General features: G+C 41.9%; 1 protein-coding gene across 6 annotated transcripts in view; it reads right to left on the bottom strand.

Moving 5' to 3' along the window:
• Positions 1-26,437, bottom strand: part of SPECC1L (sperm antigen with calponin homology and coiled-coil domains 1 like) — a 150,993-nt gene that overhangs the window by 46,621 nt on the left and 77,935 nt on the right. For all 6 annotated transcript variants that reach the window (XM_039462374.2, XM_039462376.2, XM_074391256.1 and 3 more), the window contains 3 exons: positions 19,806-19,896; positions 3,906-3,989; positions 1,645-1,801 (listed from right to left, as the gene is read on the bottom strand). In XM_039462374.2, coding sequence (XP_039318308.2) covers positions 1,645-1,801; positions 3,906-3,989; positions 19,806-19,896 — 332 coding nt within the window. The remainder of the gene's footprint in view (positions 1-1,644; positions 1,802-3,905; positions 3,990-19,805; positions 19,897-26,437) is intronic.

Here is a 26,437-nt window from a genome sequence, read left to right as displayed (position 1 = left end):
AGAATTGCCTGAACCCAGGAGGCGGAGGTTGCGGTGAGCTGAGATCGCGCCATTACACTCCAGCCTGGGCAACAAGAGCGAAACTCCGTCTCAAAAAAAAAAAGTTAGACGGGCATGATGGCTGGCACCTGTAATCCCAGCTACTCAGGAGGCTGAGGTAAGAGAATCATTTGAACCTGAGAGGTGGAGGCTGCAGTGAGCCGGGATCACACCACTGCACTCCAGTCTGGATAACAAGAGTAAAACTCTGTAGTGTGTGTGTGTGTGTGTGTGTGTGTGTGTGTGTGTGTGCGCGCGCGCGCACGCATATTATCTACACACATACACGTTCCTAGATTTTCATGTACCTTTTTTTTTTTTTTTTTTTTTAGACGGAGTTTCGCTCTTGTTACCCAGGCTGGAGTGCAATCGGCTCACCGCAACCTCCGCGTCCTGGGTTCAGGCAATTCTCCTGCCTCAGCCTCCTGAGTAGTGGGGTTACAGGCACGCACCACCATGCCCAGCTAATTTTTTGTATTTTTAGTAGAGACAGGGTTCCACCATGTTGATCAGGATGGTCTTGATCTCTTGACCTCATGATCCACCCGCCTCAGCCTCCCAAAGTGCTGGGATTACAGGCGTGAGCCACCGCGCCTGGCCCGATTTTCACGTACTTTTTAATCAATTATTAATGTAACATCATGTTCCCAGACTCCCATTGTAAACAAAGAGAGCCATCTTTGATATCTTCCATTCTTGCATTATTTTTATAAAGATCTGAAATCATTTTTCTTTAAGAAAAACCTCCTGGGTCCAACCCTCTCTTCACCTCTTTTCCACTATTACCACACTGGCCCAGACATGATAATTTATTTACACTAATAGCTTCTACTACATCAAAGTGACTCAATTTGACTTTAAAGAAGTTCCGTCACCTTGCCATCCCCTAACTAGTCAATATTTTCTTTTGCTGTTCCTTGATATGGTAGGTACACCTTCCTCTGGACTTCTGTAACAGGCCACTGAATCTATAGAACCACCTACCTACAGCACCCCCCTCCAGACTCCTCACTTATTCTTTCCTTTTGTATATTCCCTCAAGTTACTGATCTTGCCAATAATGTCACCCAGCCCTCCCTGTCTACAATTTTTAAGGCCCCACTCAAATTCCAACCTTCTGGGATGCGTTCCTTAACACTCCACCCATTCCTCAGTATTTAAATTTCACAATACTTTCTTTTGCACTCAACCATTCTCTAATTTTTTTTTTAAAAAAAAAGATACAGTTGGGCCGGGCATAGTGGCTCATGCCTGTAATCCAAGCACGTTGGAGGCCAAGGCGGGCGGATCACCTGAGGTCGAGAGTTCAAGACCAGCCTGACCAACATGGTAAAACCCCGTCTTTAAAAAAAAAAAAAAGAACATTTAATATATGAAAAAAAGATACAGTTGCTTAGGGAAAGGAACTATCACTTTTACTTTGTCAGTGTCTTCTATGCCATTTACCCAGTAAGAAATATTAGTAAACCACACACAGGGGGAAAAAAAAAAAAAAAAAAAAAAAAATCACAGTGCTCAAATGCCATCATTTTACAACTTGATCATTTACTATCAAAAGGCCAGGAAAGATACACACAAAATGCAAGAATATTAACTGTTCTCTACCTTATTCGGCTTCGGGTGGTGGGAGTCACAGATGCTGTTGGAGAAGAGGATAGGGAAAGCTGTGGAGACGTGGTTCCCATAGCCATCAGAGAGGCTGGCGATGCTCCTTCCTGTGCAGAAATGTCCCGTTTCATTTCTTCACTACTTCGTCGAGACACTGTGAGAAATAGTCATTATGCATTTTATAGCAAAAACATTTTAGACCGCGTTCTTGAGATTTTTTCTGAAGATTCCAAAAAGAACAGATATTACCACACAGGAGGAAAAACTAATACTGATAACTGGAAAGTATTTCTTATTTTTCCATTAAAAAAACTGTGGGGCAAGGCACAGCAGCTCATACCTATAATCCCCCCAGCACTTTGGGAGGCTGAGACAGGCAGATCACTTGAGGTCAGGAGTTCCAGACCAGCCTGGCCAACATGGTGAAACCCTGTCTCTCCTAATACAAAAATTAGCCAGGCATGGTGGTGCATGCCTGTAATCCCAGCTACAAAGGAGGCTGGGGCAGGAGAATTGCTTAATCCCAGGAGATGGAGGTTACAGTGAGCTAAGACTGCGCCATTGTGCACTCCAGCCTGGGTGACAGAGTGAGACTCCGTCTCAACAAACAAGCAAACAAACAAATACAACAACAAAAAAATGTGAAAAGATACAGTAGGTGAAATATGCACGCAGCTCCATATTCCTTATAGACAAGGAGTTTGTTTGCCTAATCCATCCCTGTAACACTCATGGTACCTATTAAGCACATAGTGAATACTACATAAACATCTGTCTAATTACAAATACAACTAAAAACCAAAGGTTAATTATAACCAGATTTGTAACTACTCTGCCCTGCCCGACACACACAATTCAAATCAACACAACCCTTCTGAATTTAGCCAAAAACACTGTTAAAGGGACAGAAAGGAAAGACTTACTTCATTACAGGGCTACATGTAATGCTAGCTAAGGGCACTTTTCTTTTTCTTTTTTCGTGAGGGAGTCTTACTCTAACATTCAGACTGGAGTGCAGTAGTGCATCGCAGCTCACTGCAACCTCTGCCTCCTGGGTTCAAGCGATTCTCCTGCCTCAGCCTCCTGAGTAGCTGGGACTACAGGCGCCTGCCACTATGCCTGGCTAATTTTTGTATTTTTAGTAGAGACAGGGTTTTGCCATGTTGGCCAGGCTGGTCTTGAACTCCTGACCTCAGGTGATCTGCCTACCTCAGCCCCGCAAAGTGTTGGGATTATAGGCATGAGCCACCACACCCAGCCTCAGGGCACATTTGAAAAAAAGAACTAAATCAATGAGACAGAAAACCAAAATGTAACAATTCAACTGTTGGGAAATAGCAACAATCTTTTGGAAAAGTCCTATTCTGAAGTTGGGCACAGTAAGACATTGTACCACCTTATTAGAACTACAAAATGTTCCAACAACTGTTGAGTGGAAGTACCGACTTCAGCCACTGCTATCAGCTCCACAACAGCAGCTTTCTAAAGGCGGCACTGACTATTACCAGGTGCTCAGAATGCAGAGCTGAACACAGTGACGACTGATATAGTTGACAGAGTCCCTGATCTCAGATTCTTTCTCACCTCAGAAGGTGGATCTGCAGGAGCCATTAACTCTATCATTCCTGGGCTGATTTAACGCAGTCAGTGTTACACATCAGTAATCGTTTTTCCCTGATAACTAAAAACTGTCCCACCCCACTGCCTTTATTGGCTAAAATTTTCTAATGATTTCAGGATAACCACGAGCAGAATATGTAACTCTGCATTAGTAAAGCAATGCCCTTAAAGATCCAGAGGCACAAATGCTTTCTCCTATTATATGATCTTCAAATGACATGCTTATATATTTCTGGCATAATTTATAATTAGGGTTTTTTGGTTCAATGTCAGTTCTTTATAGTCCTTAAATCAGTAGTTTCTTTTAAGTGGTGTGCTAGGAAACTAGATGAGAAAACCTCTCAGAACTTTATATAAAATAGAGGAAACAGACTGAGAAAGAATCTGGAAAACACACACAAACATACACAAAGAAAAAGGCTTTGGGATGGTACTTTTAGCTGATCGCAGGACTTCCCATTGATTTAAAGCCCACTTAGAGAGGGCACAGTGGCTCATGCCTGTAATCCCAGCACTCTGGGAGGCCAGGGTGAGAGGACATCTTGAGGCCAAGAGGTTGAGACCAGCCTGGGCAATACAGTGAGATACTGTCTCTAAAGAACAAAAAATAAAAAAAAGTTTCAGATGAAAGTCATCACCTGAGAGGGTCTTGGCACTTTCCATTGCAGGCACTCTCGGGAGGGAAGCAGGCCGGCTGGTTGAAGATGTTCTTAACAGATGCTCTGCACAAAGTAGAAAGGATCCCAATAAAGAAATCTGATGCTGAACTTTAAAGTAATAAAGGTAGAAAGAAGGTGAGTTTTACTCCTTTCAACCTTGAAGCTCATCCTTCTTCACAATTCAGGGAACTTCAACAATTTCCCATAGTCTGTTTATCGAAAACAACTCACGTATACACAGAACACAGTAGAACATTCCATTCAATGTTTCACCTCTAGGAATGAGATGCCCCACACAGACAAATACTTCTAAATCCTGGGCTGCCACTTACCTGTTTGATGCAACTCCACCAAAATCAAAGATCCTCTACTGCAACTATGTCTAAGCTACAACTAAGTAAAAGCTTTGCCTTCATGTGCCTACAGTTGGTGTGGAAGCTACACATATTAATATATACAACCACAGACAAGTCAGGATGGGATAAACAGAGTCACAGAATGATAAAAGCATTATCAAACTACAGAGGAGAAGACATTCCCTTTGATTTCAGGCAGCAGGGAAGGCTTCAAAAAAACCAATGACATTAAGTAAGCTGGGCCTTACTGAAAAAAGGTAGGGAACCATATGTTAGTCAACAACAATCAGAGAAAGGTACAAAGACATTCAAGTTAGAGAATAATAAAGGCCAAGTATGGCTAAAACATAGGTATATGGAAAATAAACAAGGCAGCAGGGAAAGGGGCTTTAAAGAAGGGTAAGGCTGATTAAGGAAAACCTTCACTACCTGGCATGTGGACTTTAGTCTGAGGGCAACAAGGAAGCATCAAACATTTTTGAGCCTTCAGGGAAGGACACAATCAGATATTGCTTCCACCGCCTCCATTTGCAGCCTCACCTGGTTCTATTCTTCTCTTGCTCTCTAACCACAGGCTGTCTCGGGAGTTCCTTCAGTTCCTTGAGCACTGGCACCAGCTGTCCCCAAGGTTCCTCCTCTATTCCCTCCAAATACTGGTTAACTTGATCATCCTTCCGGCCTTAGTTGAACATCACTTCCCCGGGACCTGCTTCCCCACCAGCACCCACCAAACACAGATTGGAGTTGTCCTGCTCTCTTCCCGCACACTTCTTACCTAGGGCTACAGCCCGACAAGAGGCTCTTCAGACCAGGACACACGGAAGCAGACACAAGGACAACCAGAAGTGTTCTTTCTGATCAGGGTCTGGCGTGTGACTAGGCTAAGGGAAAGCCTAGTCACACGCCAGACCCTGATCAGAAAGAACAAATCTGCCCAGAAGCACTTGTTGAGTCTGCTTCTTACTGCATGTCTAAGGATCCAAGTCTGCCTCAATTTGAGAGACTGTCCCTGTCATAGCCTCGTACTTACTTTCTGAAAATATTCAAAAATGTACTGGGAACCCAAATAGGTTATTCTTTTAAAAATTATTTGTGTTAAATTTTAACAGCCACAATCCAGGCTGCTGCCATATCATGAGGTATTTCCACTGTGAGAATCAAATCTGCCTAGAGGCACTTGTCACAGTAAGAACACAGGTCCATTTACTATTCTAGTAAGTAGGCTGGTTTCCATGTTCATGTCCAACTGTTGGTTTATCCCTCTTCAGGAAATAAGATTAAGATTAGTCTATTACAATTGAGTGTAGCAGGCAGGAGATATTGTATTTACAGTAACATTCTATTCTATTGCCACATGGAGCTATTCTTGTCTTTAATCCATTCATTAAACAAAAACCATCTGAGTGTCCACTACTTGCCAAGCACTCGGCTTGGTGCAAAGGTCAGAAAAAAAAAGAAAGGAGACAGGAAACTTGCTCTCGTGGAACCTGGAGTGTAGAGCAGAAGCAAGCATTCAAAAAGTCATTACGAATGAGTGATGCTAAGAAAGAACAAGTACTGGGGTTCTGGGAACAGAGTGGCAATGTGACCTGGTATTGAGGGGGAGAACAGGAAAGGCCTCCTCAGGAAATGACAGCAAAGTTGAGACTAGAAGGATAATTAAAGCTTAGAAGAAAAAGAATGTTCCCAGCTGAGTGCTTAGCATACCCTCAAAGAAATCGAGGACACTGTGATGATGTTCAGAGGGAGGGGAAGAGCAGAGCGAGGTAAGCCTTCAAAGGTAGGCCAGAGGGCCAGCTCAGGCAAGCATGAGTCACGCAGGCAAACTCCAGGGTAAGGTGTCTGGACTTTAGTTGGCAAAGGGGAGCCAATGGAGGTTTTATCATGTTAACATTTTTCTGGCTGCTGCAGATTGCAGAGGGGTATGGTTTATACAGGACAATGAGTTACAGTGTGCAGGTAAGAGATGATGGTGACTTGGACTTGGGTGGTACCAAGTGAGTACGTGATGTAAACAGATTCAAGGGCTCTTTGATGCAGCAGAATCAACAGACTTGCCGAGAGATGGATGTGAAGGTAAAAAGGAAGGAGGTACCACATACAGAGGTAAGAAAGGTGAGGAGGATTATGGAAGAGATGTGAACACACTTAATTTGAGAACTCTCTGAGATACCCAGGGAAAGATGTGGTCCAGGCAACGAGAAAGAGACAGTGTAAAAGAAAAGTCTGAAGTAAATATCTTGTTTTGAAAATTTTCAGCACATAGGTGATGGGGTGAGAGTACACTTGGTGACATGGAGGTTATTAGCAATCTTGGTCAGAGCAATTAATTCAATGACAAAAGTAAGATGAGAATGTGGTGGGGAGGGAGTGAGAGATAGGAAAGATATGGAGATAAATTGAGCAAGGGTAAGGAAGAAAGTATAGCAGCTGGTGGACAAGAGAAGGAGGATCTTTTTCTTCATAATGAAGGAAAGATGTATTTTTTTTTTTTTTTTTTTTTTTTTTTTAATTAAAGATGGGGTTTCACCATGATGGCCAGGCTGGTCTTGAACTCCTGACCTCAGGTGATCCACCCACCTCGGCCTCCCGGAAGTGCTAGGAAGATAAAGTTGAAGATACAGGAGAAGAAAATAATCAATCAAGAGCATAAGGTCAACAGCATCTGAGAAAGCCCAAGAGGAAGAGATCCAGGGCTCAAAAATGGATAAACCTAAACAGAGATACATTCTGATTACTTCAGACAGATATGTAACATGGGAGTCCCAGGTCTGCTAGTTAATTCTAATTGCAGAAATAAACAGGTACAGGTAGCTGTCCTTTTATTGTTTCCCAAATCAAAGTTATAGGTAAAATAGGTTTTAAAATAGAGGCTTTTACTGATTGAGGCCAAGTGGCACAGCTAAAATTTGGTAGAGAAACCCAGTCTTACTGTCTTGAAGAACCAGAGAACATATCCTGAGACAACCACAGCAATTGGAAAGTGAGGGTGTAGGGAAAATACCACAAAGGGGAGCCACCAAAAAGGAGCCAACAGTTTGTATATAAACTCTGTCCAAATCCTTCACTGACTTCTGAAGTCCACAAGTATTCATGCTCCAAAAAGCTGAATTAAGGACAAAATAACCCAACAGGTATTTCAGCTGCAGGGAGAGTTTGGAGTCTGAGGTGAGTTAAGTTAACTGCTAAAAAAAAAAAACCAATACTTTGCAGAGGAATGTAAAAGAATCAAGACTCTCAACCAGGAGCAGTGGCTCACACCTGTAATCCCAATACTCTGGGAAGCTGAGGCAGGAGGACTGCACAAGCCCAGGAGTCTGAGACCACCAGCTTGGGCAACAGAGCAAGATCACATCTCTACAAAAACATTAGCTAGACATGATGGTGCACACCTGTAGTCTTAGCTACTTGGGGACTGATGTGGGAGGACAGCTTGAGCCCAGGAGGTCGAGGCTACACAGAGTTAGCATCACACCACTGCACTCCAACCTGGGTGACAGAGTGAGACCCTGTCTCAAAAAACAAACAAACAAAAAAACCTCTAAAATATGTGATTCTTATGCCCAAGACACAACTCAAAATTACTAGACATACAAAGAAAAAAGAAAGTGAGCCATACTCAAAAGAAATGGAAACCTACCTGAAGATGCTATGTGCTAGAAATGGCAGAAAAGAACTTAAAAGCAGCTATTAGAAATATGATCAATGTTAAAATAAAGGAAAATATGCCCTCAGTGAATGAACAAACAGGAAAGCTCAGCTGAAAGCACTGTAAGAGGGTAATAAAGGCTTCCTCAATGAGATAAAATGCAAAGGACTGCCTAAAACTGAAATTGGAATAGGCATTAAGAAAAGCCCTCTGGCCGGGCGCGGTGGCTCAAGCCTGTAATCCCAGCACTTTGGGAGGCCGAGGCGGGTGGATCACGAGGTCAAGAGATCGAGACCATCCTGGTCAACACGGTGAAACCCCGTCTCTACTAAAAATACAAAAAAATTAGCTGGGCATGGTGGCGCATGCCTGTAATCCCAGCTACTCAGGAGGCTAAGGCAGGAGAATTGCCTGAACCCAGGAGGCGGAGGTTGCGGTGAGCCAAGATTGCGCCATTGCACTCCAGCCTGGGTAACAAGAGCGAGACTCCATCTCAAAAAAAAAAAAAAAAAAGAAAAGCCCTCTGGAAAACTATTTCCCACTCTAAATACAAAGTATTAGTGGAGACACTGGAAGCCTGTTCTGCATTGAAGGTAATTACAGCAACAACAAACCTCAAACCCAGCCCAGCTCCTGAGCAGATTAAGTCAAACTCTCACATTTAAAGACCTAAGTAGAAGAAAAGAGGTGTCCATTTCAAGGCATAAAATCTATCTACTGTCCATATAAGATGTCTAGCTTTCAATAAAGAATTGTAAAACATACAAAAAGCAGGAAAAAGCCAACATACCCAGCTCACTACATACACCAAGACACAAAGTAATCAATAAAAACCCAATGACACAGATATTTAAACTATCTACAGGGCATTTACAATAACTATGATTAATATATCATTTTTAAATAAAATTTTTATAGAAATGAGGTCTCACTATGTTGCCCAGGCTAGTCTTAAACTTCTGGGCTCAAGCAATCTTCTTCCCTCAGCCTCCCTAAGTGCAGGGATTACAGGCGTGAGCCCGTGTCCAGCCTCAGCCTTAAAAAGAAAGGAAATTGTTTCATGCTACAACATGGATAAATCCTGAAAACATGATATTAAGTGTCATAAAGTCTCTAAGGGAAAGGGCAGACAATATGCAAGATTGGGAGCATTTCCTACTTGATTTTCTCTTATAGTTTCCATCTCTCTGCTAAAATTAGACAAATAAAATTGTGAAAACCATGTCTTTGGTTTTCAACTGCAGGCAAATTTGTCCCTCAAGGGATTACTAGGTTATCACCCCCATCCCCCCAGTTATGACAACCAAAAATTAGAGGTGTTTTTGGTTGTTACAACTGGGGAAATGGGAGTGATACTGGCACTCTAGTGGGTAGAGAGCAGGGATACTGCTAAATCTCCTATAATGCACAAAATAATCCCCCACAAACAGTTATGTGGAGGCCAATAAGGCTAAGGCTGACAAACTTTAACTTAAGGCAACCACTGAAAGAATTTAATGGGTACAAATAAGAAGTCAGTAGGGGAGATAAAACAATTAAAAAATGGTCAATGGACCCAAGAGAAGGCAGAAAAAGGAAAAAGAAGCAGAATAGACGGGTCAAATACAAAACATGACAAGGTGGTAGATTTTAATCTAATCACAACAATAATTATATTAGATGAGAATGGTCCAAATCCACCAATTAAAAGACAAAATGTCAGAATGAATAAAAAAGACTAAACTATAAACTGTCTATAAGAAACTTACTTTAAATTTCAGAACAAGGAATACTATCAGAGATCAAAAAAAACCAACAAAAAAAAAAACAAAAAAACGAATAAAGGGGCTAGTTCTTTAAGAAGACGTAACATTCCCAGATGTGTATGCATCTACCAACAGAGCTTTAAGACACATGAGGCAAAACTGATAGAACTAAAAGGAGAAATAAATCCATAACTAGACTTTCAGAGTTCAAGACTATTCTCTCAGTAATTGCTAGAAACGAGCAAACAGAAAGAAAATGAGTAAATATAGAAGACCTAGACTTAAACAATACAACCAACTAAATCTACCTGATATTTATTTATACAACACTGCCCAATACAGCAAAATAAAAACATGTTGCCAAGTGAGAGAAGCAAAAATAAAAAAAAAAAAATAAAGTGTATGTTGTATGATTTCATTTACATGTAGTCTAGAAAAGGTACAACTATAGGGCTGAAAAAAGTCAGTGGTTGCTCAGGAATGGGGTGTATGGTAGGTTGACTACAAAAGGGCAGCCTGAGGGAATTCTGGAGGTGATGGAACTCTTGTGTACAGAACTGTATAACTACGATGATGGACAAATGGCTATGTGTTTGTCAAAACCCACAAACTATACACCAGAGATTTTATCGTATGTAAATTTTTAAAAAAATCAACCAGAGCAAGGGGGATGGAGGGAGAGGAGGAGAGGAGAACAGAATGCAGACTATGACAAATTAATCTAACTGCATTATAAAAGCATGACAGACCAACTTAAGGGAGTAGGGGAAAGGAACTGGTCTAAGTAGCTTTGAGGAAAAGAAGTGTTTTGGCTAGATACTATAACGTTAAAGACAAAAACAACTCTACACAAACACTGCAGTTGGTAAATTTACTTCTTACAAATAAAGCCAGTTTTATTCTCACAGGGTTATGGCTTACTAGCTCTGAAACTACTGTTTATGTATTTTAAGGTTGAACAAATAAGTAAATATACTACAGATAATGAGAGACAGGCTTCTCACCCCCAAGAGAAAGACGTTATAGGTAAGAACAGGGAGGCTGGAATGAACCCTTTGGTGATGGCTTGGAGTCAGGTATCAGTACAAACTTACAGTTTTTGATAAATAGGCAGGCAGGCAGGCAGGCAGATAAGATAGGCAGGTAGGTAGGAAGATAGGTAGCTGGCTAGGTAGGTGGGTGGGTGGATAGGTAGACAGACAAGATAGATAGACAGACAGACAGACAGACAGAATAGTTAGTGTATATACATGGGTTGGTACATATCCATACAATTTCCCTAGTTCTATCCAGAGAGGGACTAAAGCAGGCGTCCCCAAACGATAGCCCATGGGCCGCATGAGGCCCCCTGAGGCCATTTATCCGGGCCCCCGCCGCACTTCAGGAAGGGGCACCTCTATCACTGGTGGTCAGTGAGAGGAGCACAGTATGTGGTGGCCCTCCAACAGTCTGAGGGACAGTGAACTGGTCCCCTGTGTAAAAAGTTTGGGGACACCTGGACTAAAAGCTGTGAAACCCCAGTAGCAATGAGCACATCTAGCACCTGGATCTTGGTTTCTCAATACTATCCTCTAATAAAAGTAACCAGAACTCGACCGAGCCTGTTGGCTCACGCCTGTAATCCCAGCATGAGGCCAAGGAAGGTGGATCACAAGGTCAGGAGTTTAAGACCAGCCTGGGCAACATGGTGAAACCCCATCTCTACTAAATACATTAAAAAATTAGCTGGGTGTGGTGACATGCGCCTATAATCTCAATTACTTGGGAGGCTGAGACAGAAGAATTGCTTGAACTCAGGAGGCGGAGGTTGCAGTGACCCAAGAAAGTGCCATTGCACTCCAGTGGCAGGGCGAGACTCTGTCTCCAAAAAAAAAAGTAACCAGAACTCCTTAGAGAAATGGTTGACTGCTCCAGGACTGGTGCAGGAAAAAAAAAACAAACAAGATGAGACTGGAGCATCTTGTGATGCCAGTAAGTACTTCAAGGGGTGGAGGGAAGGTGCACTGACAGAGCAAGGAGTCAATGTGAAAGATCTCCCAAGAGCCTCTGATGGAATAACCTGACAACAAAACAAATAAAAATGGTAGTATATTGTAATCCAAATAATATCTATGAGTCTATACTAATATAAATAAATGATGTAAATAGAATAATATCTATAAATAATTCCTTACAGATGGAATGAGGAAATAGAAAGCCACCAGGAAAACACCACAGTAACAACTGTTGTGGGCAAAATGCATCAATAAATGCTAAAATCAGTGAAACGTTAGGAAGGAACAAAACTGATATAGTCTGGGTATCTGTCCCTCCAAATCTCACACTGAAATGTAATCCTCAGTGTTGGAGGTGGGCCTGGTGGGAGGTACCTGGGTCATAGGAATGGATCCCTCATGAATGGCTTGGTGCTGTCCTCATGAAATCTGGCTGTTTAAAAGCGTGTGGCACCTCTCCCCTCTCTCTCATGCTCCCCCTTTCTCCATGTGGCATGGCTGCTAATGATTTGCCTTCCAACATGATTGTAAGCTTCCTGAGACCTCACCAGAAAGTGAGCAGATGCTGGCACCATGCCTCTTATACAGCCTGCAGAACTGTGAGCCAATTAAACCTCTTTTCTTTATAAATTACCCAGCCTAAGGTATTTCTTTACAGCAATCCAAGAATAGACTAACACAAAAATGTTTACTAATTTCTAGCAGAAAACCATCTAACCAAGTGTACAAGGTTAATTTAACATCAGAATTAACAAGACAGGGGTGTATCATGTACCCTGGATAATAATAACTTGAAAAGGACACATAACCTCTGCGGTATCCCTTCCATTAAAACATAAACTCAGGCTGGGTGCGGTGGCTCATGCCTGTAATGCCACCACTGTTGAGAAGCCAAGGTGGGCAGATCACTTAAGGTCAGGATTTCGAGACCAGTCTGGCTAACATAGTGAAACTCCATCTCTACCAAAAAATACAAAAAATTTAGCTGGGTGTGATGGTGTGTGCCTATAATCCCACTGTAATCCCAGCTACTCGGGAGGCTGAGGCACAAGAACTGCTTGAGCCCAGGAGGTTGCAAGTGAGCTGAGATAGCGCCATTACACTCCAGACTGGGTGACAGAGTGAGATCTTGTCTCAGAAAAAAGGGAAAAAACCCATAAACTCAACTTAAATCAGAAGAAAATATCAAACAAGCCCATACTGAGAGACAGTCTGCAAAATAACCTGTATTTTTCAAAAGTGTTGGGGTCATAAAAGATAGGAAAAGAGTGAGAAGCAGTTGCAGACTGGTGGGGCTAATCAGGTAAGACAACTAAATGGCAAGTAGGACCCTCGATTTTATCCTAGAATTAGAAAAGGACATTAGTGGAAAGACTGGTAAAATCCAAATAAATTCTGTAGGTTAATAATATTTTACTGATATTAATTTCTTACTTTTGACAATTTTTCTTTTTTTACTTTTACTTTTTATTTATTTATTTATTTATTTAGAGACGGAGTTTCACTCTTGTTACCAAGGCTGGAGTGCAATGGCACGATCTCGGCTCACCGCAACCTCCGCCTCCGGGTTCAGGCAATTCTCCTGCCTCAGCCTCCTGAGTAGCTGGGATTACAGGCACGTGCCACCATGCCCAGCTAATTTTTTTTTTTTTTTTCTTTTTCTTTTGAGACGGAGTTTCGCTCTTGTTACCCAGGCTGGAGTGCAATGGCGCGATCTCGGCTCACCGCAACCTCTGCCTCCTAGGTTCAGGCAATTCTCCTGCCTCAGCCTCCTGAGTAGCTGGGATTACAGGCACACACCACCATGCCCAGCTAATTTTTTGTGTTTTTAGTAGAGACGGGGTTTCACCATGTTGACCAGGATGGTCTCGATCTCTTGACCTTGTGATCCACCCACCTCGGCCTCCCAAAGTGCTGGGATTACAGGCTTGAGCCACTGCGCCTGGCCATTTTTTGTATTTTTAGTAGATACGGGGTTTCACCATGTTGACCGGGATGGTCTCGATCTCTTGACCTAGTGATCCACCCGCCTTGGCCTCCCAAAGTGCTGGGATTACAGGCTTGAGCCAACGCGCCCGGCTACTTTTGCCCGGCTATTTTTCTACAGTTACGTAGGATGTTCCTATAAGAGAAGCTGGGGGAAGGGAACTCTAATTTTTTTTTAAGTGTAAACTTATTTCAAAAGGAAGAGTTTAAACACACAGAGAGACAGAACACCTTAAATACTGATATACATGCTGAAGGGTACCGATGATAACTTATTTTGTGATAAAGCAAATATAAAAGAATGCCACGGAATCTAGGCTTTGGATAGATGGATAATTCCATACCTAATTAGTATGTGGATAATTCACGGCACAACTTCTTGCAACTTTTCTGTATGTTTAAAAATTTTCCGCGGTGGCTCAAGCCTGTAATCCCAGCACTTTGGGAGGCCGAGGCGGGTGGATCACGAGGTCAAGAGATCGAGACCATCCCGGTCAACATGGTGAAACACCGTCTCTACTAAAAATACAAAAAATTAGCTGGGCATGGTGGCGTGTGCCTGTAATCCCAGCTACTCAGGAGGCTGAGGCAGGAGAATTGCCTGAACCCAGGAGGCGGAGGTTGCGGTGAGCCAAGATCGCGCCATTGCACTCCAGCCTGGGCAACAAGAGTGAAACTCCGTCTCAAAAAAAAAAAAAAAAAAAAAAAAAAAAAAAAAAAAAAAAATTTTCATCATAATATGTTGGGGAAAAAATAGGAGCCCAGATATTCTGATTTTTATCAAGACAAACACCAAAAACCACAGGGAAGAGGAAGAAGAGGTGGGGAGTGACTAAATACCCAATTCAACTGTAAAGTGCAGGAGGGAAGGATTTCTATCTCAATTCATCCTGGGACTTTCATGGCCTGAGGCTAGATCTAAAGCTGAGGAAGAATCTGATTTAGAGTAAAAAATGAAAATTCTATGAAACTTTTTAAACAGAAGGTTTGGCTTTCCAGTAAAACCTCCTAACTTCATACAAATTTACAGTATGTACCCATAACATAAATCAATTTTTCTCAAAATACTCAAGTTTATATAAAAATCTCTAGCCTCACGTAACACAATTTAGACAGGAAATAATGGTATGAATTTCCTTACAGAACACAACTACACTTAGACTAACCAACTTCCTAAGATATCTATATGTCTGAGCTGAGGGACACAGGCAATCCCCAGGCTTCTCAACCATTTACAACAACCAACTGAGGTTTATGCTTAACATTGTGGAGCTTATCTGGTCACTGTGCACTTTTAGACTACCTGTATCCATGTATTTGGTAGCAGAATCTGTGCTTTTCTGCTCAGGGCACAAATGCTAATTCATACACTATCTACAAGGTGGATAGTGTAGAAAGTGACACCAGTCACGACTCCAGGCATTTAATTCAACTGCTGGTAATACCAACAAAAGAACATTTGATTAAGTGCATTTATAATAAGATTTCTCTGGTATGAAACATTTTCCTGCAAGTGCATGATGCTAAAAGATAAATAAAAAACTACCTATTATAGAACAAGAGGCAGCAACTTTTTAAACTTCAGTAATGAAGCCACTGAAATTTTAAAAACAAAAATTACACACTATATTTTTAAATTTAAAAGTAAATAAGACAACCAAGGAAGAAAAGCAGTTCAAGACAGAGCTCAAAAATCCTACTCTCATCACAATTTGGAAAACCACAGTGGTCTTTCATGGCCACGAATCATTTGGTTGTTCTTAGTTTTCTAAATGGTTCCTTTCTCAAATGACTGTTTAAGATAAAAGATCACAGTATCAACTACTGTGATACAGATTCACCTAAGTGTGTTTCCTTTCTCCCATATTTGCAATGTTTCAACCAGGCTCCACTAAGGCATGACAACAAACTGAAGTAGAGAATGAGACCACCATTACATAGACTGATGGCATGTACCCCACACTGCTGGCACTACCATATGATGCATCACCAGATGGTAAATGAGAGCCAGGAATAGAATCTTAATGCATTTAATCTGTCTTCGATAACCTTGGCCTACAGACCTTCGATCTTCCATACTCATTTCCTACCCACAAAAGCCAAGGTAACAGAAATAATTAAACGGTAGTCTTTCCACAATAATATTCCAAATTTACCCGTTCCTAAGAGTCACTTGGGGAACTTGTGAAAATGGCATATCCAAGGTTCCTTTCCTGGGTAGTCTGCATCGGTAGATCTGAGGGAAGGCCATATGGGGAGGCCTGAAATCCCGTATTTTAACAAATGACTCAGGTAAGCTTGAGAGACACTACTGGTGCTGGCTTCCCCTGGTAAACCTCACCCTGCTCTGACTCCATCAAGATAAGCCTGGAAAGCAGCAGTAGAGAGTGGAGAAGGCCTCAGGGTTGACTTCAGCTGAGCTCAGGAGGTATGGGAAGGCCCTGAGCCATTTCTCAGTGCAGCACTCCACTCTCCTCAGAGGCCACCTCGAACATGGAGCATCAGTGTGCTCTGATGCCCCAGGATCACCTTAGTACCCTCAGATGAGGGTCTCTACTCCTCCTGGGCTTTCTCAGGCTTGCAGCTACACCACTGTGCCCACCCTGGACTCATGGCTTTAGGGCACTGGCACAAGGTTATACTTACTCTCAGAGGCTGCTGCATGCTTGCACTGGCTCTGATCACACCTGATGCAGACTGAAGAAGGTCAAAAGGCTAACTATTGACAAAACCAGGGCACACCTACCAAGGAGCACAGTGGAAATGTTCCTGAAATCCTGGTTTCAATCCTTGCCTTCAACACTTTTTAAAGATGCCTAGGACACAACTTGTGTGGGTGCTTTAGTTATTTGCTGGCAGCTAAGCAAAATCTTACAGGCAATTCAGGCATCTAAAATCTTTGACTTGTGGACCAATAAGAGCTATCACTCTCAGAAAACTTGTGCTACTTAGAAAAAGTTCACACATACAGTAATAAAATCAAACAGGAAACATTTACTATGAGCTAGAATTTGCGCTAAGCACTTTACAAGCTTCAATTCTTCTTTCTTTCACTCATCTCTCAATTTTTCATCAAGAGTCCAGTACTTCTACGGTGCTGAGGATGCCTTGGTGAACAAAACAGACACCAATCTTGTCTTATGGGCCTTATGATTTGGGGAAATGAGAGAAAGACAATAAAAATTATAGACAAACCATGGGATGTTAGAAGTGGACCAGTGATAAGGAGAGCAGGCAGAGAAAGGGGTGTGTGGGAGAAGGAGTGGTTTCTGTCTTTAAATATGGTGCTCAGGGCTTTGCTGAGGTGATTCAGCCTGGCAGAGGGTTCCAGCAGAGGAAGCACCAGTGCAAGGTTTCTAAGTCAGGAGCATGTCCAAGTGCCCAGGGACAGCAGAGAAGTCCATGTGGTGAGGCAGTGTGAGCAAGAAAGTGAGGAGGCTAGAGAGGACACTGAGGCCAGGCTGGGAGGGTCTGGCGGCCCCTGAGAGAATTCTGACTCTTCCTCTGAAAGAAACGGGAAGCAGTGGAGGGTTTGACTAGAGCAGTAGGTTTAAATTTCTGTTTTTCAAGCTATAGTGTCAAGAATAGACAGTGAGGGTGATTATGAATCTTTTCATCATCTGATCTTTTCATAATCCCTGGTGGCTTACATCAAGGAGGTGACAGTAGAGAAAAGAGCAATGCTCTTATTCCAGACATATTTTGAAAGTAGAGCTAATGGGATTTCCTAAACAGCTGAACAAGATGAAGAAGGGAGTTAAGGATGACTCCAAGGTTTCTGAGAATGAAACTGCCATGAATGGAGATGGGGAAGGCAGATTACATGTAGAACAAGTTTGGAAAATGGGGGAATCTTGTCCTGGACACACTGTCTGAGAATATTCAATATCAAAATGGAGATGTCAAGTAGGCAACTGGATATATGAATCTAGAGTCCAGAGGAGAACAGCAGGCAAGAGATGTAAATCTAACAGTCCTCAGCACAAAAGTAGTATTTAAAGTCATGAGAGACAGGATACAACAGCAGAGAGTGAGGACAAAGAGCAAACATCCGGACTGAGCTCTGAGCCACACCTCCATGTACAGTTCAGGAAGAGAAAAGCCAGGCTGGGCGTGGTGGCTCATGCCTGTAATCCCAGCACTTTGGGAGGCCGAGGTGGGTAGATCACCCTGCGGTCAAGAGTTCAAGACCAACCTGGCCAACATGGTAAAACCCTGTCTCCACTAAAAATACAAAAATTTGTCGAGCATGGTGGTCTGTACTTGTAATCCAGCTACTTGGGAGGCTGAGGCAGGAGAATTGCTTGAACCCGGGAGGCAAATGTTGCAGTGAGTGGAGATCATGAGATAGTGCCACTGCACTCCAGCCTGGCTGCGAGACTCCGTCTCAAAAAACAACAACAAAAACAAAAAAAGAGAAAAGCCACACAGGAGATGGAGGAGAAGCAGACTGACAGAGAGGAGAAGGCACAGGAGTGTGGTATAAGAGAAACCCAAAAGAATGTCCTAGATGACAGAGCACTCAACAGTGCCAAATGGTGCTGACAGGTCACATCAGATTAGGACTGAGCTGGCTGGGTTGGGGACAAAGCAGTCCCTGACAACCTCAGCAACCACAGGGGTTAAGAGCCCAGGAACCCAGCAAGTTAGGTATTCATTATCAATTTACAAATGAGGAGACAGCACCAAAAAAGAATGAGGTTAACAGCCAGGCCAATGCAAGGCCAAGATCTCTGCTCCGCACACATATGTAAATCTTTCGTGGTTTCATCTGGGAGGTGGGATATGAAGAGAGGAAGGAGAGATGCAGAGTATCTGGGTTAAGAAAACTTTAAACCTTCCACTATTTGTTCCCTTAGCAAAACCTTCTGAGGGGAGAAAAGAGCTTAGCTAATGACTCACAAATGAACCAGAAGCAAGAAGCAGGGCAGAAGGCAAGTCTTTGTGCCAGGAAGGTAGTAGCAGCACTATCTTGTGTTCTACTGTCCCTAAATATGTACAAAACCAGCTTATCAGAACACTGAAGACTGACAGACATAGGGCCAGTTCTACTGCCAAACTGAACTCTTCAGGCCGTGGCGCTACATGAGAGCCCAGGGAGCCAGTCCTGTGGGTTCTTTAATTGGGTACTTTCCACAAGTCTGCTTATTTCTGACCCAAACCTGTTGAAACCTTCTAGTCTAACATACAGAGCCTAACTTGCACAACTGAGAATTCCTGAAGAATTCCTGAACTGGCCTGCATCAGCTAGGAACCCTCAGGCCCTGAGAGGACATTTGGGAACACTGCCACACCCACCCCAAAAGAAGCACTGCTTTTCCCAGCACCACACTCTGATGCTGCAGTTCATCTTTCCAATGCACTTCACTGCCGCACATGAAGAGGCAGTGTGGGGGTAAGAGAAGGCGGCTCAACTTCAAAAGGTGGAATACTTGGGTTCTGGTGCCAGCCCTACCATAAAAAGCTATGTGGAAGGCCAGGAAGGGTAGCTCGCACCTATAATCCCAGCACTTTAGAAGGCTGAGGTGGGCAGATCACCTGAGGTCAGGAGTTTGAGACCAGTCTGGCCAACATGGCAAAACCCTGTCTCTATTAAAAATATAAAAATTAGCTGGGCACTGTGGTGCACACCTGTAGTCCCAGCTACTTGGGAGGCTGAGGTAGGAGCACTGCTTGAACCCAGGAGGCAGAGGTTGCAGAGAAAGATTTCGCCACTGCACTCCAGCCTGGACAATGCAGTGAGACTCCATCTCAGGGAAAAAAAAAAAAAGCTGTGTGAAAACAGCAAGTTCTCCTCCCAAGGGCTCCAAAGACTTGTTGACCCTCATCTTCCAGAGTCTCAGCTCCCTCATGGTAACAAAACACAGCATAAAGACCTGAAATGGGCTCTGGAGTCAGGCTGCCCTGGGCTACTGCTAAGTAACTAACTGTGTTCACTCTCTATTTGCCTTCATGAAAGATGCATTTACGCACAACTACTTTCCGCACTTGCAATTTAGATATATTTATTAGTAAACTTCTGATACAAAGGTATACCAGATTGATTGAAATCATATTAAGAGCAAAGGAAGTAATTCAGTTCGCCAAAGAAGCCAGAACAATCCAAAAATTGACAGTAAAGGTGAAATGCTGTGGCAAATGACATGTACCTTGAACAGGGATTTCCCCATAGTTTGGTCTCTTATCTGAAAGGGCTGTCAGGGGTTTGGATGTTGAGATTGGTCCACTTATGGAATGTCTCTGAAATCATAAGATAAACAATATCGAAGTTAAATCAAGTGTTGGGACTCATAAACGTCGCAGAAAATAGATATTTAGTTATAAATCTGTATTAATTCCTTCCATACTGCTAAAGTAAGGTGGTAACACACCTTACAGGCACAGACTGTGATCAATATACTTTATTTTTAAATTAGGCTTTTTATTATGGGATAATTATAGACTCATATGCAGTTGTAAGAATATAGTGAGATCCTATGTACTCTTTACTCAGTTTCCCCCAGTGGTACTACCTTATATACCTATAGTAAAATATCACCAGCAGAATTTTGACATTAGCCAAGATACCGATACAGTCATATCTTATATAGTCATACATATTATGTATGTATTTCAGCTTTCCCCTAGTCCTTTTTATCTGGCTAACTTCTAACTACTCCTTTCATATTCCCGGTAGAAATGTGTACAAGGTCCAGCTTCTCCACATCCCTACCACGCTTCAGATCATCATCCTTTTAAATTGTGGCCATTTGAAAGTATACAGAATAGGCCGGGCACGGTGGCTCAAGCCTGTAATCCCAGCACTTTGGGAGGCTGAGGCAGGTGGATCACAAGGTCAAGAGATCGAGACCATCCTGGTCAACATGGTGAAACCCCGTCTCTACTAAAAATACAAAACATTAGCTGGGCATGGTGGCACGTGCCTGTAATCCCAGCTACTCAGGAGGCTGAGGCAGGAGAATTGCCTGAACCCAGGAGGCGGAGGTTGCGGTGAGCCGAGATCGTGCCATTGCACTCCAGCCTGGGTAAAAAGAGTGAAACTCTGTCTCAAAAAAAAAATTTAAAAAAAAAAAAAAAAAAGGAAGTATACAGAATAGGATCTCATTGTGGATTTAATTTCCATTTTCCTGATGACTAATGATGTTGATCATCTTTTCATGTGCCACTGGACATTTGTATTCGTCTCGGACGGATCTTTTTAAATCTTATGTCCATTATTTATTGGGTTGTCTTCTTACTGAATGTAAATCTTTGTTAGATAAATGTATTATGAATATAGTCTCCCCAATCTGCAGCTTGCTTTTGTATTTTCTTAATGTCTTTCAGAGAAGTTTTAAGTTTTGATGCCCACTTAATTTATCAACTTGCTTTGATATTTTATGCTTTTTTACATCTTAACAAATCTTTGTAGTCTTTTTGTCATGAAGATTTTCTCTCATGTTCTCATGTAAAAACTGTATAGTTTAGCTTTTGCATTTAGGATGATAGTCTATTTCAATTTTTGTGTATGTCATAAAGTACAGGCTGAGGTTATTTTTTTTCTATACAGTTATCTTGTCATTTCAGAATCTTTTCTTCAAAAGACTGTTCTTTACCCATTAAATTACTTTGGCATCTTTGTTGAAAATCAACTGGCCTACTTCTGAACTCTCTTTTCTACTGATCTCATGTCTACACTGAAACCTTTGTCAGTACCATACTGTCTTGATCACTCTAACTTTGTAGTAAGTGTTGAAATCAGGTCACACAAGTCCTCCAAATTTGTCCGCCACTTGCACCACTTGACCCCAACGTTTTGAATATTCAGGGCTCTTGCATTTCCATATGAATTTAATACTACCATGTCAATTTCTACCCAAAGAGTACTACTATTTTAATAGGGGTTGTGTTGAATCTACAGACCAATTTAAAGGACTACTACAAGATATTAACAATATTGTGTCTTCCAATCTATAAATTACATCACTTTTCATTTATTACTTCAATTTCTCTCTGCAGTATTTTATTGTTTTCATTGTACAGGTTGTGCACACATTTCATTATATTTATTGCTAAGTATTTTAATTTCCAACTATTCATGCTAATATACGGAAAAACAACCTTTGTATAGGACCTTGTGTAAACCTTAACACTGCTCAACTCAAAAAGCTTTTGTGTGGACTCCTTAGGATTGTCTATATAAATAATCATGTTATCTGCAAACTGACAGTTTTACTTTACCCTTTCCAAATCTGTATGCTTTTTTTTTTTTTTTGGTCTTATGCAATTGCACAGGGCAAGAGCTCAAGCAAAATGCTGAACAACAGTAGTAAGAGTGAGTCTCCTTGCCTTGCTCCTGATGCTGGTGGGAAAGCATCCAGTCCCCACATTAAGTTTGATGCTAGCTGTGGAGTTCCCACAGGTCCCCTTCTATTTCTAGTTTGCTAAAGAGTTTTAGTATGAATGGATGTAAAATTTTGTCAAATGTTGAGATTAATGGTTTTTTTCTCTTTTATTCTGTTGAAGTAAATTTTAAACTTGCACCCCTGGGATATACCACACTTGGTAATGATGGACAATCGTTTTTATATATTGCTGGATTCAGTTTGTTAATGTGTGCTTTTATATTGCATCTATAACCATCTACAATCATGAGGAATAGTGGCTAGCAGTTTTGTTTGCAATGTCTTTGTCTGGTTTTGCTATCAGGTAATGCTAGCTTCCTAAAATGAACTGGAAAGTCCTTTTACTCTTCTGTTTTCTGAAAGTCTATATACAATTAGAATTATTTCTTCCACAAAGGTTTGATTCAATTCACTAGTAAAACCAACTGAGCTTGAAATTTTCTTTGTGGGAAGGCTTTCTATTTTCAACTTTAATTCTGAAATAATTATAGATTCCCAGGAAGTTGTAAAGATATTACAGCAAAGTCCCATAATACTCCTCATCCACTTTCCCCCAACTGTCTGCTGATAATAATGAATTCCCTCAGCTTTTGTTTGTCTAACAAATTTTAATTTTACCTTTTTACTGAATACACAGAATTTTAAGTTGACAGGGTTTTTCTTTCAGCATCTGAAAACCCCATTTTGGGATACAAAAATTAGCTGGGTGCCATGGCACACACCTGTAGTTCCAGCTACTTGAGAGGCTGAGGCACAAAAGTCGCTTGAACCCAGGAAGTAGAGGTTGCAGTGAGCCAAGGTCATGCCACTGCATTCCAGCCTGGGCAACAGAACTAGACTCTTATCTCAAACAAACAAACAAACAAATGCATGAAAAAAAACCATTTTGTTGTCTTCTAACTTGCACAGTTTCTAACTAGAAGTCTGTGATCATTCTTACCTGCCTGTCCTTTAGAGTTTCTTATCACTGATTTTCAGAAATGCTTTACTGGGCATGGGGGTGAAGTACTTGTATATTTACATGTGCTTATCTTGCTTTAGCTTCCTGATTTTCTTGGAACTGAGTATATAATTTCCATTAAATTTGACAGATTTTGGTTATTATTTCTTTAAATTAAAAAAAAAAAAACCACTTTTTTTTTTCTTGAGGAGTCTCGCTCTGTCACCCAGGCTGGAGTGCAGTGGTGCGATCTTGTCTTGGCTCACTGCAACCTCTGCTTCCCAGGTTAAAGTGATTCTCCTGTCTCAGCCTCCCAAATAGCTGGGACTATAGGCACCCACCACCATGCCTGGCTAATTTTTTGTATTTTCAGTTGAGACAGAGTTTCGCCATGTTATCCAGGCTGGTTTCAAACTCCTGAGCTAATCTGCCCGCCTTGGCCTCCCAAAAGTGCTGGGATTACAGGTGTGAGCCACCACACCCCACCTATTTCTTCCAATTTTTTTCAGACACACTTGCCACCCTGCTCCCTGACCCACCTTTTTTTCTTGGGCTCCAATTTCAGGTATGTAGGACCATCTAATTTAATATCACAAGTGAGGGACTCACTTCATTTTTTTCCCAGTCTTTTTTCCTCTCTGTTACTCATTATAGACAGATTCTAGTGCTATGTCCTCAAATATACAGATCTTTTCCTCTATTCTTTTTTTTTTTTGAGATGGAGTCCTGGTCTGTTGCCTAGGCTGGAGTCCAGTGGTGTGATCTCAGCTCACTGCAACCTCTGCCTCCCAGGTTCAAGCCATTCTCCTGCCTCAGCCTTCGAGTAGCTGGGACTACAGGCACACATCACACTGTGCCTGGCTAATTTTTTTTGTACTTTCAGTAGAGACAGAGTTTCCACATGTTGGCCAGGCTGGTCTCAAAACTCCTGACCTCAGGTGATCCACCCACCTTGGCCTCCCAAAGTGCTGGGATTACCAGCATGAGCCACCACACCTGGCCTCTATTCTTTTTCATATCTTCCACTTCTCTCTTCATCTGTGCATGTTTCCCTTCACATACTTAAGCACAGAGATCATATTTACATCGTTGTATGCTAATTCCATCATTTCTATCCGTTCTAGGTCTGCATCTATTGACTGATTTTTCCCCTGGTTATAGGTGACATTTTCCTCCTTCTTCATTGTTTAGTAATTTTTAATTGTATGCCAGATTATGTATTCTATATTATCAATTCCTGTATTTTGCTGTATTCCTTTAAAAATTATTACTTTGTTTTGACAAGTAGGTAAGCTACTATGCTACTTATCTGCACTGCATGACAAATTACTCCAAATCTTTAGTGGCTTAAGACAATCCATTTACGATCTCATAGTTTCTATGGATCAGAAAGCTTAGCTGAGTGCCTCCAACTCAAGATCTGGCACAAGGAGGCAATGAAGTTGTCAGCAGGGCTGCAGTTATCTTGAGGATTGACTAGAGGAAGATCCACTTTCAAGCTCATCTACATGACTGCTGGCAAGCCTCAGATCTGTTCCCACATTTACTAATGTGGGCCTCTCTGCAGGGCTGGCTCACAATATGGGAACTGGGCTTCCCCGGAGTAAGTGGCTCTAAATGATAGCAAGAGGGAGCATTCAAGGCAGAAGCAAAGCTTTTTATAACTGCATTTTACAAGTGATAACCTTATCCCACTACTTCTTTTGCTTTGCCATATTCACTGGAAGCAAATCACGAACTGTAGCCAACATTGAACAACAGCAAATTACATAAGAAGCGACTACTACCAGTTGGGGAATCACTGGGGAACATTTTAGAGGCTGCCTACTACAGCTACTTAGGGATCTCCTTGGTCCTTTTGCATCTTTTTTTTTTTTTTTTCTGAGACAGAGTCTCCCTCTGTTGTCCAGTGGTGTGATCCTGGCTTCACTGCAATCTCCACCTCCCAGGTTCAAACAGTTCCCCTGCCTCAGCCTCCTCAGTAGCTGGGACTACAGGTGTGCACCACCATATCCGGCTAATTTTTTGTATTTTAGTAGAGATGGGGTTTCACCACACTGGCTAGGATGGCCTCCCTCTCCTGACCTTGTGATCCGCCCGCCTTGGCCTCCCAAAGTGCTAGATCACAGGCGTGAGCCGCTGCACCCAGCCCTTCTGCATCTTCTTTTTAAAGATCTTTTGGCGCAGATCTAGAATAGTATTTACTCTGAGGCTATTTAGTTCTATAATACTTTCAGATGTAGTCCTTTAGGAGTCTATACTGAATGCCATCTATTCATAGAGGTCTCTCCATAGTGGTTGGTGGGAAATCAAATGATTCCCTGCCCTAGGTAAACTACCAGGAAGTGTTTGCCTAATAGCTCCCTGGAAATTGTTCCTGGAAAATTATTCTTGCCCAGCCTGGTGGGGTGTCACCCCACGCATGTACAGATTGGTATTCAGGCAAAGACTCAAAGGGATGCCTATGTAGATTTCTATACTCCTTTCTCTATGCAGCTCCCTCCTCCCAGTATCTGCCCTGCAAATTTGAGTGGTATCATTTTCCTCGAATATTGTTTTGCGTCTACTCAGATCCAGTTGGTTTTCCCTTCCCTGCTCCAATGTAGGTTCATCCTCCCTGCACCACCATCTGGAAATTGCCTCCAGGAAAAGACTGTGAGCCACAGTAGGATTTACCTCATTTTAAAATTTTTGTTCAAGATCACAGCTTTGTACAATGTCTGAAAATAACTGCTTCCTATATTTTGTCCATCTTTCTATTAATAGTTGTTTGTGACAGCAGAATAATCCAGCCTGTTACTCTCACATAGCTAGGAGTAGAATTCCTACCTAGGGAGTTTTGAAAACCTAACAATCCCAATCCTGGCTCCAGTCCCCAGAGATTCTGGTTTACCAGGATGAGGTCTCAGAGTTTTACATGTTTAAAAACTCTCCACATCATTTTTATATGCAATTAGGTTTGAGAAGCACTGTATAACCTAATCATGTACGATAAAGCTACTGAATGTAGCTCACAATTATTAGTTTTTTGCAACTTACAGAAATGTGTTTTTCCACCTCCTATCTTTGCAAAGATTTACAAAGTGATGTACATTAAATGTCAACTGATAAACACCACTTAAAGAAAGTTCATCTTATTTGAAGTTTATTACATTTGGCATCTTTATTTTGCTTCTATCTGTATCTTCAGAACTTTAGATGAAGTTTGATTAATAGAGAGCACATAAAAAAGTATTGTATCAGCTAGGCGCTGTGGTTCACACTTGTAATCCCAGCACTTTGGGAGGCTGAGGTGGTAGATCGCCTGAGGTCAGGAATCTGAGACCAGCCTGGCCAACATGGTAAAATCCTGTCTCTACTAAAAATACAAAAATTGTGTGGTGGTGTACACTTGTAATTCCAGCTACTTGGAGGCTGATGAATGAGAATCACTTGAAACCAGGAGGTGGAGGTTGCA

Source organism: Saimiri boliviensis, chromosome 21 (assembly GCF_048565385.1).
Source record: "Saimiri boliviensis isolate mSaiBol1 chromosome 21, mSaiBol1.pri, whole genome shotgun sequence".
Classification (NCBI taxonomy): domain Eukaryota; kingdom Metazoa; phylum Chordata; class Mammalia; order Primates; family Cebidae; genus Saimiri; species Saimiri boliviensis.
This window is presented reverse-complemented; position numbering and strand designations above follow the sequence as displayed.